The 17024-nt window shown below is 42.1% G+C and overlaps 1 protein-coding gene across 13 annotated transcripts in view; it reads left to right on the top strand.

Annotated features, from left to right (window-relative positions):
* The window catches only part of ADGRL3 (adhesion G protein-coupled receptor L3), a gene marked incomplete at both ends in the record, with an annotated part of 318582 nt that overhangs the window by 54354 nt on the left and 247204 nt on the right, over positions 1–17024 (top strand). For 12 of the 13 annotated variants that reach the window (XM_084263405.1, XM_084263406.1, XM_084263403.1 and 9 more), the window contains one exon: positions 1939–2152. In XM_084263405.1, the coding sequence (XP_084119531.1) occupies positions 1939–2152 (214 nt within the window). Of the gene's footprint in view, positions 1–1938; positions 2153–17024 lie in introns of those variants that run through there. The other variant, XM_084263397.1, reaches the window with a different exon arrangement.

Here is a 17024-nt window from a genome sequence, read left to right as displayed (position 1 = left end):
GAGGTCCTTGCACTTCAGCTGGTCATTGACATAGCAGCCTTGTGTGCCCTGCCTGTCCTTCCTAACAACCCTGTGTCTTTCCATCCCAACACTCCACTCATAGGAGCCATTACACTGAGTCTCTGAGACTTGATTTTAATATGAATTTAACACATTGCACAAACGTATGGTGCAATATGAGCTCAGGGCAAAACTTTCTCCAGTCTCTTTCATTATCCAAACACCAAAGCTGTACTTATTCAAGAAAAAAATGCGTGTTTGGCAATCAGTCTGCAACTCTGGCACATAAGTAAGAATCTGATACTGGAGTAATCTCTGCAATTTACAGAAATGGGAATGTTTATCTGTCCAATAATACAATCTAGATGAGACAACTTGACAATAATAGAAGGCTTCACAGAAGTTAGAGTTATGTCTTGGGTTGCTGCCTGACAGACATAGCAGCCTTGATACAGTTAAGGGGTATACCAGGAACCATCAGTACACTGTTATTTCCTTAAGCAAATTTTGAGGTTTTATGAGACAAGGCAACAGTGCATTAGAAGAGATTTTGGGGTTTGGCGAGGGTATTTTGGTGTTCTTACAATGGGGCCTGGGGGAAGGTGGGTTGTTGAAAGATGCTCCATGTCAGGTGGGCCTTGTATTTGTTAGAGGGTTAAACCTTCCCTGAGTCCTTGTGACCATCACATAGATACGAGCTTAGTTTATATGTTGTTTTGTGGTTGGGAGCAGTATAAAATGGAGCTAGAAAGGCCCATCATCCCTTCAGCTGGATACCTTTTTGGTGTGGGTGAGTTTTCATCCTCATGGAATAAGGAAGGGAAAGGGTTGGCTTTTGTTTCAGCTTGTGGATGCTGCACTCGGCTGGAAAACAAGTATTTGGTTCCCAGTTTCCCTGTGGATTTCCTGTGAGATAGTCTGGAAGCTACGTAACCCTTCTGTGACTGAGAGAACAGATTTTATCATCACATATGACAACACGTAGCTACTTCATATGGATATTTGGGGAATTAATACATTCACGTTTGTTAAGCTGTTGAGGATGTTTGGATCAAAGAGGCTGTAAAGATGGGAAATATTATTGCTTGTTGTCATGTGAGCTTATTTACTAATACTTCAGGGCTTTGTTTTCAAGGCATCTCAAAGTGTGTTTCTTTTTTCTTTTGCAAACTGTAGCCTGGATTTCTTTTAAAACAGGTAAGATTTCTGAGAGCTCTTTAAATAAACTTTGCGAGAATGTGCCGGTACTGAACATCCAGGCAGATCCAACGCAAAGCTGAGACTGAATTTTTATCACCCAGTGTCCCATATATTGGCCTTCCCATGGAAGATATAACTGCAGGGCCCAAACTTTGGGATGGCTGCCAGAACCCGCAGGCCATCCCCTGGCATGCTGCAGGTTACAGAAAAAAAACAATTAGACACATGTTTTCTTAGGACCAAATAAAAGAACCGGGAGCAATGCAGATGTTATTGCATCTGTAGTAGGACAGATACAATGTCACTGAGCAGGTGGGATCCTGGTACTTGGACTGTTTCTTGTCACAACATTTCCCCCAGTTGATCAGGTGCAACACAGGACTGTAATTTTAAATATCAAAGCCAGCTAGCTTTTCACCTTGTAAGTAGAAGTAATAACAATGCCGTGGTTGCCATTTACCTCTTTCAATAGGGGATTTCTGAGGCTTGGTGTAAAAGGGATCATTAGCTTATTTTTAAGATGAGAGAAAATCAAGTCACTGAGTGGAGAAGTGATTTCTCTGGGAAGCCAGCAAGCCAGGGATCCAGCCCAGTTTCTGCAGACCATATCTCGATGGCACCAAAATTATCTCAGTACAGCATATGCATAAAACCTGCTGCTAAATGTCGTTCCACTTCTAATCCTAGCCTCGGTGTGGAAAGTAAATGTTTTCTGTGTTTCTGTGTTAATCCTTTCAGCTTTCAGCCGTGCCCCGGTCCCCATGGCTGTGGTCCGAAGGGAGCTGTCCTGTGAGAGTTACCCCATAGAGCTTCGCTGCCCGGGAACAGATGTTATCATGATCGAAAGTGCCAACTACGGGAGAACTGATGATAAAATCTGTGACTCTGATCCTGCTCAGATGGAGAATATCCGCTGTTATCTGCCAGATGCCTATAAGATTATGACTCAAAGGTATAGTATTCAATATTCATTGTTTGCTGACTGTTGTTTTTTTAATCCGATGTGTACACACTAGTTTGTGTGTGTGTTTGCATGAGAAAATGCAGGTACTTTGTATGTATGTGCACAGAATTAGAGCTATCATTGCTAAACTGTGGGTTTAGAGTTGGGCTAGCATCACGCAATATAAATTACATTTGCTGTAAGTATTACTACTAAGTCATCTTTTTACTCACTCCAACCGAATTTTACCTTTGAAATACCTAAATATCAAGGCTCTTAATGAACATTCTCAAATGCACATTCACTGGGTTTTGTGCTGTGTTGAAACAGATGGTCAACAATCTCCTTAATATTTTGTGTTCAGAATAACATTTACATTTTTCAAAATACAAAGAAAGTCTCCATCATTTGTCATGTTGCCAGGCTTAGTTTTAGGGTGGATCTGAACTCCCAGTCAAGGACTCATATTCGCCTTGGTTTTACAGAGGACTTGCTAAATTCCTGTTTAATTGCTATTGATGTTAAGTGTGGCTACTCCATCCAAAATGGTAATTGAGATATACACCATGTAGACATACTCCTGTATTGTAGATCCACGGCCTAACAGTTCATTCCAGCCTAGAGATACTGTGCTTACAAAAACCCTTCAACTGTTGCTGAATTTTTCAGGGTATTTTCTGTCACAAGAGGTGTTGCGGGAAGGATCTGTAAGTCACAGCTCTTGACATGTAATTGCATTCAGTACATTTCTCCTAATAACTACACATGAGTAATTCAGCACATTTGGCTGTTAATTAAATAGTAACAGAAATTAGTATTTCAGGGTATTAATAATGGTATTGACATAGGAAAAGTGTTGCTAATTGAAGTCATGACAACAGTGTTTGCATGGTGACCTAATGGTTAAAGCAGTGTGAGATTTTAAGGGAGTATCATGCTATTGTTTGCTGTGAAACACTTTGCACTAAAAATGGAGTTGTGTGAGTAACAGAAAAGAAAGTGTGGGTTTCATCTGTATTTGAGATGCTAACAGCTATTTTTCAGCTCCCTTTATAATTGCTCCACATCAGGGATTTGGATCTCAAAATGCTGAAGGGCCTTGTGAAAAATGTCATCGTCACTGCATATGGCTCCTATAAGCCCATTCTTTAAGTTGAACCTCCTTGTATAGCTGGTTGAAGTCCTGTTTGTAGGATTATCCCAGTTACGCTTTCAAGACAAGCAGAAAGAGTAACAACGTGCCATCAGCTGGTCCCTTGGATTCGGCATGGTTTTAGTGGAATTACTGTAATTCTCCTGTTCAGGTTGTTAGTGGCTTCAAGCAGAAACCCTTAATCCTCAGCATATTGGCAGAATAAAACCATGTCATCCCCTTTGTGGGCCATTACAGAGTACAAAGTATTAATATTTTTGTATATACATAGTACCATTCTCCAGACACTGCCTTCCAAGCTAAATGCAGAGCTCTGCAATCTTCTGGTCAGTCTCCATGTGTAGCAAGTCTGCAATAAACATCAGCCCTTGGTCAGGGAGGGCACATAATCTTGTTCTATGGCCGTGGCACTGGGATGAAAACTCAGGTTGTTTACTCAGCTTTAGACACCGTCAAGGCAGACTCAGGCAGCTTAGCAGAGCTAGCAGTGAAGCGCATCTCTGGGGCAAAGCATCTCTCTCTTCCCATTTGGGCAGAAAATGGTGCTGAGCGGGAAATTTCTTGCAAGGGAAAAGAAAGTCTCCACTGGGGCCTTGCCTGATGCCGTTTATCAGCAGGGAGGCTCAGGAAAGGGTGCTGGCTCTTTCCACTTAAGCCTTTTGATAATAAATTTCCATGAAGAAATGTACAATCCTGTTATTAATTGGGTGCTGTTGAGTTTCTTGAAAATAAATATAACCTGGTTCTAGCTAAAAGGCGGGTTAAAAAGAGGGAAAACACTCCGCTTTGCATTTTTATGTCAGTCTCATTTCTTTTTTCATCTCCATTAATTCAAAGAGTTGAAACAATTTAAAAATAAAACCGTTAAAATGAAATATATTCTTAAGATGCAAACCAGTCTGCCAGCTCACAGCTCTGAGAACCCTTTATAGCAGAGCCTCTGAAAAAAGTAGCTGAAAAGGAAAATCGTGACAGTCTTGTAGTTGCGGCACTAACTATGCCGTTTTCTTCTGCAAGCTTCTACCTGCAGAATTAATCAGTTCAGCAGTGTTTGGGTGGTTTTGCAGATGAATGCAGGCTTTAATACAATGAGCTTGTCTTTGCTAATGCTGCGGGGTGGGAAGCAGCTATTGGGAACTAAAGATTCTCATGGCAGTGTAAGCCACATGGTAATCGGAGCTGTCTCCATATGGAAATAAAAATCATGCATGTTGTGTGCACTTATTATGCATTGATTAATTACTGCATTCACAAATACACGGCCGGGCCCCTTGTAGGTTTTGTAACAAGTTGTCTAACTGCTGGCAGTTCTTAATCAGCAGCACTGTACTGCCAACTTAGAGACATGAGGCATGGCTGTGGGGAAGGGGAAGAGGGAAAGGTGGGAAGAAATGTGTGTGAGGCAGATGTTGTTAGTATGTGAGCTAAGGCTGCAAGTGAGCAGATTTATGTTAGATATTAGCAATTGCTCTCCAAGTGCACCTTCCTCCCCACCCAAATAATAAAAAAAAACAAAATTAAAAAAGGGCTAGCATGTTCCTTTCTTCTGTGTGTTTATATAAATTAATTTTTCAGATGAGTACATGGGGTTATTTTGAAAGGGAAAGGCATAAATCTGGTGGTGTGTTTGTGGAGCCCCCTGAGCAGAGGGAACACAAGGAGTTCTTACTGCAAGTGTTGCCCTGAAAATCTCTAAAATCTTCAGAGTATTGCTCTAAGTAAAGAACGTTTAAACAGCTTGTAGGGAGCTATTTTATAGGAAATTAAATCTCTGTGGCCTATTTTGTTTTTTAACTTGCCAGCTCTTTCTTCAAGCATTCAAGCAGCAGCTGCCCATAAAAGCTCAGAGTGTGCTTTATGGACTGAAGTTTTTCTGATATGATTAGAGAAAAATGTATTTCCTAGCGTGTTTGCTTTGGAGAAATGTCTTTTTGAGGACTGTAACAAACAATTAAATTCTAACCATGCCCATTGTAAACTGTGTGCACTGTACCATGGGAGACTTCGCTATGTCCTCCCTTGAGCAACTGTGCCACAAAATTAACATATCATCCATTCAAACAGCCAGAGTTCTCTGTGAACAATAGGGAAAAGCAGTCTCCTATTCCCACAAGAGTTGCCTTTGTTTTTCTAGTGTTAACAGTGCTGTTTAGTCTATTAAAAATCACCCTAAAGAAAAAGAAAAGAGTTTTAATTGCACTGTCTTGAATTTCCTGTGGATCTTACCCACCAAGAAATGGCCAGCTCAGAAAGACAAAAATCTGTGTGTTACTTTTTTGTGTCCTGGTGGTTTCACTACAAGTCAGTGGAGCTAGTCACCTCGTAAAAATGCCACCCAAATTTAAGGCTGCAGTGTGGGAAAGGGAGTTAAACATTTAGTTGCCACCTCCTTGGTTCAGACAAACAGAGCGGCACACGCTTAAGCGGTTTGTGTGGTGCAGACCTGCCCATGCACTTTACGAGTTGAAACCAATGGAAGGAAGAAGATGGGTGGATCAGGTTTTGCGTGCGTGTTCACAGAACTGTGCATGGTTGATACCACCTTTGTGTTTAACTTTGTCATTTCAAACAGTGTGTTTTACTGAGCTGCTTATTCTTTCCTGTGGGCTTTAACCTTCAATGTTAAAATGGGGGGGAAGTCCCAGTAGCAAAGCTGGCTGTGTAGGTACACGTACACAGAAAAATTGTATTTTTTGCCTTAAAGGCAAGTTCAAGGCTTTCCTTTTGCTGTCCAGGAGTAAAGGGTTCCTTGTCTACCCCAACCATTGTCTGCTACTCTTAAGCTGGAGGAAAGGAAGGAAGGATGGAATAATAAGACAAAACCAGCAGGCATAACAGAGGAGCCAGGGGAGAAATGTTCACAGCTCTCAGCAGCTGTTCCCAAAATCAAAGCAAAATTCCTTCTGCCTTTTCATAATATGAAGGTAACAAATGTGGAATGCTCTTGCTGGGGAGTGCTCATATCTCAGCAACTCAAGTTAGTATGCAAAGGGGTCAGTTTCTGCCTTTTGCCACAGTAGAGCCTTGCAGAGCTCTCGTGTGCTACTGTTGCCACTTCTGGCTTCTGAGGTGAGGGCTGATACCTGCTCCACTCTTTCTTCAGTTCTCACGCAAAGGGAGCACTGGACCCATTTTGTGTCACACAGGCAAGACACTTCATGCCCAGAGCTTCCAGCTGCTCCCAGGACAGAGAAACTGAAGCTCCTCCAGTGAAGGACCTGTAGGCTGTAGCCTTTACAGTGCAGCTGGACGTGTGCCCTCTGCTCTGCTACAGCTGGCCATGGTGCTGTCTGCCTCCGGCAAAACACCCTGGTGCAGTGCAGGTCAGGGCTTGGCAGGTTGTCACTGAAGCTCCTCTAGTCTCCACTGGCTGAGCAGATAAGAGGATTTCTGGTAGCTCTGCAGGAGGCACCACTGGGAGGTACCAGATGCCCTGCCAGGCTGCAGTTGCTTGGCTGAGCTATTTTCCTTAAGGTTCGTCTCTAATCTGTGTGGTTTGTCCCTGTGGCTTAAGTGTTGGCAGCATTGACAAAGCCTGTGGGTCAAGTTGTAGAGTTAAAAAAAAAAAAAAACAAAGGGAAAAAAAAAGCAAAAAAAGCAATTAAGAGTGTAAGACTGTTGGCAGCTGCTTGATGTTTCATTTAGCTTCATCAGAGGGCCTGATCCTTTTACATGAGGAGGGGCACTCACTGCTCTCCTGTTAGTTGGAAGGATTGCTACAGGCACTTTGCACAGGGTGGGTGAGAAGAGGCTGTGTTTTGTTAATGTTTTTGGTTGATGACCTGAAAAATGCAGGTGTCCGGAACGAGTGCCATTATTATTGTAATAACACTGCATCTTGTGGTGTGCTGTTATTGATGCTATCAGTGCCTGTGATTGTTGAGACACTTCTCAAGTGCCAGTGATCTGCTTTTGCACTGGGAAATCGAGAGGCAGGGTTGTCTGTATTTTACAGATAGGATAATTCATGTTAATCATTCATGAAGTGGCCACTGGTTTTGATCATAGCAATTTTTGGATATTCTCATGCAGTCTTTCATATTAAGTAGCTTGTCCTGTTGCTGTGGGGAGGATGCTCAGAACCTGGAAAGCTGCAGACCTGGAGGTTCTGTAATGACAAGGCTGTCAGTTGGACTGAATGAGCGGACTTCAGCTGAATTGCAGCACCGTTGTGCTACAAAGTTAATGGCATATTTCTCAGAAAACAGTCCCCTGCTTAGACGTTGTCATCACCTCTGACTTGGATACTGAATGCCCCATTTGGTAGGAACCCCTCCGCCTTCCTCTGCATTCTGAGTACATTTTGCAAAGGCTGCCAAGATACTACTCATTTTTCTAAATTTGTTATCACACAGATGGCATGAGAAGCGCGTTTCTCAAGGACTGAGATGTTGCAATGGGATGCTGGGCTTTTCTCTTTCTGGGAAGCTTAAGTCTGGCGCTTTGGGATCACCACGTGAAAAGTATCAATATGGAAAAATACTAATGTTTCAGTTAAACAGAAGTTCCTGTAACCAGTATAAATGAACAGATAATATTGAAGCTTCTGTTCCTTGGATTCTGATTTTAAAGGCTAGAAAATAAGCCTCATCACGTGGCTAAACAATGTATTTTCTCACCATGCAGAAAGATATTTTAAAATGAAGCAAAGTCTACTAATCTCATCTACAGCTTGACCCTGGGCCAAGGGCACATATACTGTTACTAAGGGGAGAAAAAATAGCAAAAAAAAAAAAAAAAGCCCAAACCGGGAAATGCTGGTGGAGCAGTGTGCACTGAGCTGTTGAATCACTCTAATAAAGGTTGCTACTACCCAGCCTGTACAGTCTTAATTTATCCTACCTCTTCCTTTCCTGAAAACGCTGTCAGACCTAAGCAGAGGAGTAAATTCTGAAAGCGACAGCCCCCTGGAATTGCCCTGGTACTCTAGTAAATCAGGGCTTGTCAGCCCAGGCATCTCAGCTGATTGCAGCTGCCATGGTAACAGATGAGGAGAAGGCAGTAGTTTCTGAAGGTAATTAGGTTCCAAACCATGGAAGGCTCTGTAGATCAAAAATAATGCCTTAGGCTTCCCCAGGTACCAATTGGTAGCCATGGCCAGCTATAAAACACCCCACTAATAATTAAATAAATACAGTTGCATTGTGCTGTGGCTGCCAGTTTTTGGTTGCTGTTAGCATACAGCTCCAATGCACTATCATTTGAGAAAATCCAGACTTGAGCTGAGGAAGCACTGTGCAGCTGGAGGCCTCCATGGCCAAAGGGAATGTCCTCCTCGAAGCGTGCAAGCTTGGAGAAAGCTGGAGGAATTCATCATTACTCTTTTCTATGACCGTGTTGGTTTGCCAGATGTTTTGTTTTGTTTAACTTCAGTTCTTTCCCCTTCACTGGCCTTTACTGACAAAGAGAAGACATGGGGTAATCTCTTGGATAAATCATGTCTTGAAGTGGCCTCAGAAGCACATGATGTGCTGAAAACCATGCAGAGAAAATCCAGGTTTATTACTTCATCCATTACTTTGCTAGTGTGAAAGTGGCGAGCTCCAAACTGTCAGAGGGAAGGGACTGGCCAGCCCTTGGCAGCCTGCCGCATGCAGCTTTTGCCAGTGGGAGAAGGCCTATATGAAACATGCTCCTGTCATCTGCTGGGTTTTGGTTTTTTTCTGAGCTTGTTGAGAACAGCTACTAATTTGTAGCCAGGGAGGAAGTGTTGAGCAAAGATGGAGATGTTGTTGATAGTGCTGTGCACCAGTTGAAATGTGTACTCCATTTATTACTGCGTCGCAGAAAGTGAGTACAAGCACGTAGAAAGCCTTACTGTAACTGCAAGGAGGGCAATCAGGGAAGATGCAGCTCTTGGGTACTGTTCTCTGCTTTTGCTGAAACAGGTTTTGCACCATGGAAAGTGTTATCTTAGATAACCAAAGAGCAAAGTTTAAAGCCAGGCATCTGCATCCTGTCCATGACACCTTCTGCTCATTGCCTAAACTGCTGAAGTGACAAACATCAAAGATGTTTCTGTTCAGTCTTCCTACATCTTCAGTCCACCTGAATGACAGCCTTACAAGGCCATCACAGAGCCTGGTTTTCAGCTGCTTGGTCTTTTTGTCTCAAGGCTTAAATTGGCTTAGAGCAACCAAATATAGCATATAAGATTTATTCAGGCTAAATGGACTTATACTGTCTTAAGACAACAAAGAATTAATTTGGTTTGAGTAGAAAAATATGTGCACGTTCCTTCTCCAGTTAGTCTTCTGGCTAGAAATAATGGCTAAAGGGCTATGAGGTAGGATGGCTTTGAAGTAATACATCTATATCAGTTTCTACTGCTTTTTTCTTTCTTCTTGTACAAAAGAGCTCAGTTAGTCTGAGCCTGAGGTCAAAATTGGGTTTATACACAGGGGATTGTCTATTCTTCAGGATATTTCAAAGCTTTCATTCAGCACGTTTTTGACTGCATCATTTGTGGAATCTTTGGAGCCATATTCCATTCCAAGATGTACAAAACCAGCGCTGGCTCATACCACACCCTCAATATATGCCTGAGATTTCTGTGCTTCTCTGCAGGGCTGGAAACACTCTCTGCAGATGCTTGCAGTTTGGCCTCCACAGTGTAGCTTTGCATTTTGTGTGGTTGCTGTGCTGATACCAAATGCAAACAGGCAAAAGGTGGGTGTTAGGCACAAATCATTAACTTGCCAGTGTCAAAAAAGCGTATTGATGCAGGATCCTGGATCATCAGTTCAACATGGTCCTTAACTGTAAGTTTGAGTTTTGTTGGTGGGATGAACTAAAGTTTATTTCAACCTCTTTGGGGAAAAGAGGGAATGAATGGCTTTTATTGGAAGCAGTGACCCAAGGAAAGGTTTTGCTGCCATTATGATTCAGGAGAAGGATTTTATGTATCAGTAAGCAGAGTGCATAAGAGATGTCAGACCACATCTGTGATGTAAAGGAAGGGCAGGATATGGAATTTATGATTAGAGACATCTTCTATGCATTATGCATAAGATAATACATTGGTGTCGGTTATATACAGTAGAAGCCATAATTCAGCTGGAGTCCTGCTGACATCGTAAACTGGGAGACAGCGAGTAGTTCCCGGGCAGTATTAGAGCCTCTAGACTGAGTTACGGCCTCAGCGTTCAGTCCGTTACTGAGCGTTGCGGCGGGTAGCAGGCAGTATATCACACCCTGTTTTACCGAGTAGGACCGGTGACAAAGAAGGAAGAACTTTATTGCAGAGATGCGGTGAGGAGTGGCAGGTGGAGTTATGGCCAAGAGAACCATAGAAAGCTATAGAACTAATGCAAAGGAAGAAGGGAGCTGGCCAGATGAAAAAAGGCCTGAGTGGGCATACAGTTTCCCTGTGCAGTCGCTGGTCTGTCCCTGTGCCCTATCCCGCTCACCTCAGGCCAGGGCACAGCATTCCTTAGTGGGCAGGGTCTGTCACACCTCATACCTCTTTTCATCATCATCCCTCATACTTAGATATGGTTTTCACCCCAATGCCCAAGATTTTTAATATACTTTCTACATTTTTTTTGTTAGCATTAATTGCTGCCCATATAAATGGCCAAATGCTTTCTGAATCTCATCAAGTCCATGGTCATGACGACTTCCAGAAGCTTTAAATCCAGCAAGATAATAGCTTATTGTGTGAAAAATGATTGCTTTTTGTCAGGTTTATAATTTCATTGCTATCTCTCCTCAAACTGTGAAGACAGAGGCATCCAAAGCTACCTTTTCCATTTCTGTTCATTATCTTGCATGCATTTGTCATATTGCTTCTAACTTAGCTGCTCTCCAGGGGAGGCAGTTATGATCTTTCATATATTTCTTGTGAGAGTTCTTTTGGGTTTCACTTACGAGTGTGTGAAGGTTCTTGTCATTCTGTGTTACCGTGTTTGAGATAAGATGAGCTGTACAACGTTCCAATTCAGGCTGCATCATCTACCTAGATAGAGGCAAGATTTTATGTTATTTTTTATTATGATTTGCACTTCCCCCCCCACCACCATGTGAAGCCTACTCATACTTAAGAATATATTCATTTATTTACTTTAAGTAAAACCAAAAGGACAGAGGAGAGAGGAAAAAATGTTTTGTGATCAATTTGAGAGTCTGAGGCCATTTCTCTTTGGAAAGCCTGCTTCCTCTCTTCCTTTCCCCAAGTGGCTTTGAATTACGTGGAATGTCCCATTTGACTCAAGAGTGTTACAAACCACACAAGTGTAATTATGTCCTTCCCAGAACGGCTGTTCTGTTCCAGATAAATTATTAGCTCTCTTGGTCATTGGAACAGATTGTTTCACTTAACTGATTACAGTGGTGCCCAGCTAGCACTGATGGAAAGTACAGTTTGGTCCTCAGCGCTAGGACTAGCAAACATGCAGTGTAAAATATAAAAGCAGCCATCAGGTTGGAGGGACCAAGGTTAATTCTGGAAAAAATACAGTGGCTGTTGCTTGTGTCTGGGGTCTGAGTCATAGATATCAGAGCCCTGTGCTCTCCGCAGGGATGTTGGTAGACTGGAGGTATGCTTGAGCTGGTACCTCAAGTGATTTTTCTCATGCATAACAGAATTACCTGTATAAAGGCACATGAGTAATTTTCACTTTATATTTGGGGGAGCAAGGGAGAAATCTTAGGATTCTGCCTGTGTCAGAAGTGTTCCTTGCCACCCTTTTGAAGTACTGACAAGGTTTCTGGCAGCTGAACACAGGCATGTAATTTCCAAGACACCTTAAAAAAAAAAAAAAAAAACCAAAAAAAACCCCCACAAATCCCTTAACTATACATGCACACAAAGAAAATAGGTCACCTTCAATGCAGTGGATTAGACTGAACTCTGGAAAATCAATTTCAGTTGATGAGTTGCACTTGTAGCTAGATGTAAAGAGTTAAAGCCAGGCTCCAAACAACAGAGGCTAATGCTTGTCATGTTGGGCTTCGATCCAGAAAACACTTTAGTGCTTGTGGAATGTGGTGCACAGGACAGGGATTGTCTGAAGCTGGCTCAGAGGTAGAAGCATTCCAGGACATCTCTGCAAACTTTGTTTTCATGGCCTGGATGGCATCTAGGTGGCAAAAGCATCTGGTGTGTCAGCTCACCAAGCGGCTGCAAGTCAAGAAGATTGAAGGGCATCTTAAGAAGCTGCTTTGCTGCAAATGATGCTCATGAGCATGTTGGCTAGGATGTGTCACATCCTAGTCGTCACTGCTCCTCTTTCTAGTGACTGCAGTCTTCTATGCCCAGAGGTGGCTGAAGTGAAACTGGAGTTGTAAACACTTGTCAATTATTTAAAACCCAAAAGTACTCTAATAAGAGTGAATGGCGAGGAAGAGGATGGAGGTTTTCTTTTATAAGCATTGTGTTAGCTTACAGGTTCAGTGTCAGTTGACACTGCATCTCCTCTAAAGTTGTCATTTAACATTGGGCAGGAGTAGAAACCATCTAGAACTAAAGTATCCTTCAGGAGGACCCATGTTTTTTTTGTGCTAGTTTTGACAACAGACGAAGTAAATTTCTTTGTCTTAACAACCTTCCTCCGTAGCTTAAATTTAAAAGGTTTAAAACACTTAAAAGCACCCCATTGCAGCCAGGAACCTCACTCCCACTGAATTGGCATGACTCCTGCGTTCCCAATGTCCAGAGTTTTGATTTGAAAAAGAAAGCTGAGTCTTAAGGGGCTCTAGTCCCTTTTAATATTTTGCTCATCCTCTAATTTGGATCTTAAGCATACCAATTTGGAAACAGCCTGCCTGACACCAAGCTCTAAATTTTTAAACTCATGTGGTTTAATAAGATTAACTTGCTGCAGTTCTGATACAGCCTTCAGTGAAAGCTTATTCAAATTAAGAATCAGTCAGAGGGGAAGTAGCCTCAAGCATAAAGTAGGAGTGAGATGATGCCAAAAATTGGGGCTCCGAGAAGCTCTGTTGTCTCACCCTTCAGTGAGAGCAGAAACCTTTAGCTGCCAAATTTATGCACTAAAGGAGGTGTGGGGGGAACATAATTAAGAGATGAAAAACAAATATTCCCTTTTTCAGCTGTCTTCTTTGGAGACTTACACAAATACACACCCATAGAAAGAGATACATAGTTCAAAACCCTTCATTTTTGAGTCTCTAGAATATGTCTTAAAAATACACGGGAACTGGGTACTTCCTGGCATGTCTCCTTGAATTACCAAGAATAATTCACAAAGTAGAGCATGGCCACAAAAATGAATGAATAAATAAGTGAGTTTTAGGAGTGTTCCTGCCAAATCTGTGTTTTGGGACTCTTCTACGTAGAATAATTAATTCATGTTTTTTAATCATGTTAGTTTCTTCCAGTTTTTCCTTGCGTTTCAGCAGCTGAGCATCTCCACCATGAATTTAATTTCCTCAGTGTTGGTATGGGAAATCCTGATTGTGTAACCTCTTTTGACCCAAGGTTACGTCTTAATCCTCTTCCTCCCAGGGGGACACCCTCAAGTTTGGCAAGTACAGTGTGATTTTCAAATGTGTACCATATTGATAACATGTATATGGAATCAGGGCCCTTCGAATTCTGATTTGAATTCTGAGCATGTCAGGCATTTTTTCTTCTTCCATGAAGAGGAAAATTATTTAAAAAAAAACCAAAACCCACAAAACTCAGCAGAGTTTCCATGCATAATTTCGTTATACTGTTTCAGCAGGAATAAGGCAGTTGTGGAAGAGGAATGTGAAATCAAGAACCCAACACTTTTTTCAATATCACAAATTTTATTAAGGGTGTTACAGGAAGGAGAATCTGTAGGACAGATAGGGCTTTGGTCACACTTCAGTGTTGCTCAGCTAGAAGAAGAAGAGAAACAAAGCCACAGTGGCTGCGATGCTAATTTAAAGACATGTTTAGCATTGGCAGTAGGAATGGCTGGAGTGCTCAGTTATGAGTATGAGGCCCTGGGGTAAATATTGGGTAATTCTGAAATCCCTTTGCTGCAACAGGAACCATTGTCGGCTGTTTATTGCCCAGACCTGGCCCAGAGGAGGCCTTAACTAGAACAAAATGATCCAAAAATGTTTTAAACATGCAGGAAAAGAAAAGATTTTGAGAGACTGACATTTTCAAGGGTACATCCTTTGTCACTGTGATAAAAGTGCGCCTGTCCTGTCTCCCACAGCTGTTAAAAATATATTGAAAAGCAAGATGGTCTTGCGCTGAAGTTGGTTGCCGTCAGTGTTTTAGCCTAGGTGTGTCTGTATGGATAAAGCTATTGCAGTGATAGTTAATTTGCTTGCAGGGCAAAGCGTAGCTGGTAAATTTTCTTTGTGTATGTTAGCAGAAGTGTACAAAATCCAGTTTGGTTACACTATGTATATTTTTCTGTGCTTTTTATCCTCTTCCAGATGGCTATTGCTAAAAAAGATTGTATACAGTGTGATGTTTTTAATATATGCATTTCTTTAATGTGCAACATTTGGCATGTTTGTTTATACATCTATGCTGACTGCATACATGTAAAGAGGAAACTTCTCAATTCTTGCCTTCAATGTGCATGAAGAGTAGAAATGACTTAAAATCATGAAGGAAAGCAGAAGCAACTCTGTCTCTTCAGAGAGTTAAACCCAGTATCAATATCCAGAAGCCCCCAAAGGTGTTGCAGCATGGTAGCAAATCCAGATTGGTTTGTGATATGTGTACTTGTTGGTTATTGGTTTTTCTTTAAAACTGCAAACCAAGCAAGAAAGTTGCAGTGCCCTGCATATCTATTAAGCCTGTGCTACTCCACCACTCATAATGCTGAAAAATCACTGTCTTAATATCCCACACAGGTGTCGTGACTTTCAGCTCGGCACCTCCAAACTTTTATGACTTCTAATCAATGAACTCACACTGTGACCATATATTCCACTTTTGCCCGTGGTGCATAAGACTGTGGTAGGCAAATGGGGTCCAAGGGAGCTGGCTCCATAATATGCCCTAGAATTTAGCCTTTGACTTCCAACTGCTTAAATTTTTCTATCTTATCCAAGCTTTTCGCTTTATTATCATCATCTTATCATCTCATTATTAGGCAGTGGGGAAAGCTGTAACTCTTGCTTTAATGCTTTCTGTTTTCTTCTAGCTTCACATCCACTGGATTTTTTTTTTTTTTCTTTCTTACTAGGAGCTTCTCAGAGTCTTTTGCTCCCAAGAACTTGCTGTGTTTTCTCTGTAACTGTGAAACCTATGATGTTGTTGCTTATTTCTAAGTAATCCTTTATTTTTTGGTACATGGTTACAAGGACAATGCTTATTGGGCTGTGGGGAAGCCTAGGTCCTGAGCTGCTCTGGGAGAGCTGCACTTTGCTCTCTGCAGTCGGAATGCCCTGATTTGCCAGTGCTGAGGGTCTGTGGTGTTCGATGCCGCCTTTGCGTGGCTACCCCACCCACGCTTCTGTGGGGTAGCACCACCAGGGAGGGCGGTTCCTCTTTTCAGTCACTTCCTATGATCAGCGTTGTAATGGGAAGCCAGTTATAACAGGAAGGCTATCTTCACACTCAGCTTTGGCACTGCACAGGCAAGCTGTGTCTTGGTGAAGTAAATGTCATAATGGAGAAGAGGAGGATTTCTTTGAGGTTGCATGGTCAGCTGGTATGGAATTAAATTAGTATTTCACGATGCTTTTGTTCTGTGGCTGCGTTCAATCCCTTTGATCTCTCCAGCTCATCATGAGGTGGGGCCCCTGACTTTACAGAGTGGTGCGTGTGGTTCTGCCAGCAGTAGCAGATCAATCTGTGTTCAAACTCCTGGCCTTGGGCTGTGCTCTGAGAGGGCAAAAGCCCTGAACACAGAGGCTCTTCTGCCACTTCAGCTCAGCTGTGAGGAAGCAGTCATGCTTTGCTGAGGCTCTGAATAACCAAGCGGCAGAGCAGGATGGAAAGTACAGGAGCAAAACCAGAGCAGTTTATACCCTAAGAAGCATTGACCACGGTCAATGACATTTCAAATGGTGTTTTGAAGCATCAAGAGCCTGGTTCTACAGGATCTGGGGTAATTTGAAGTACTCTTACGGATTAGTGGCTCAGCTCAAGTGAGACCACTTCCTGAGTCACAGTGATCATCCTTATGAGTAAACGTTTGTAGGATCCAGGCTGTTACTTTTGAAGGTCCCTCACTGCAGATTTCAGGGGGCAACACAGAGGTCAGAGAAGGAAGAGAAATGTGCTGGGCAATAGGGAGAATGAAGAACGTTTCAGAATGAAACCTTGATTCAAGGCATTGGCTTTTTTCATCATGTAGTAAATTCATTAGTCATGTACAGGAAGGAAGTTGATTTATGGCTTTTAACTATATTGAATTGATGAACGCAGCTTCTTGAAATTTAGTGGCCAAAATTAAGGCCTCTCCAGGCATTAATAGATTAGACCGCTTAAAACAATTTATTTATCCTGTGCAAATGGGATAAGATATTTTGAGAGTGATGCCTGTATTGCTTTAGACATATTTTAGTATACATGTGTTTAAAGCTCTGTTTGTAATATCCACTAATTGACTAATTGCACGGAGTAGGGGAGGATGGGAAGGACCTTGGCTGAGGCTTAAGAATTTTTTTGTTTTGGGCGCTTTGAAGAAAATTAAGTATTTCAGTCTGGTTTGAGCTAATGCTCTCTTCCTCTGCTTCCAATAAACTCTGTCAGCATCTGTTTGTGAAGGAGTAAAAGAAGAAAAAAGGGAACTATTAATAGCACAGTATATCTGCATTAAAACA

The sequence above is a fragment of the Gallinula chloropus genome (genome assembly GCF_964237585.1).
Source record: "Gallinula chloropus genome assembly, chromosome: 4".
NCBI lineage: Eukaryota > Metazoa > Chordata > Aves > Gruiformes > Rallidae > Gallinula > Gallinula chloropus.
This window is presented reverse-complemented; position numbering and strand designations above follow the sequence as displayed.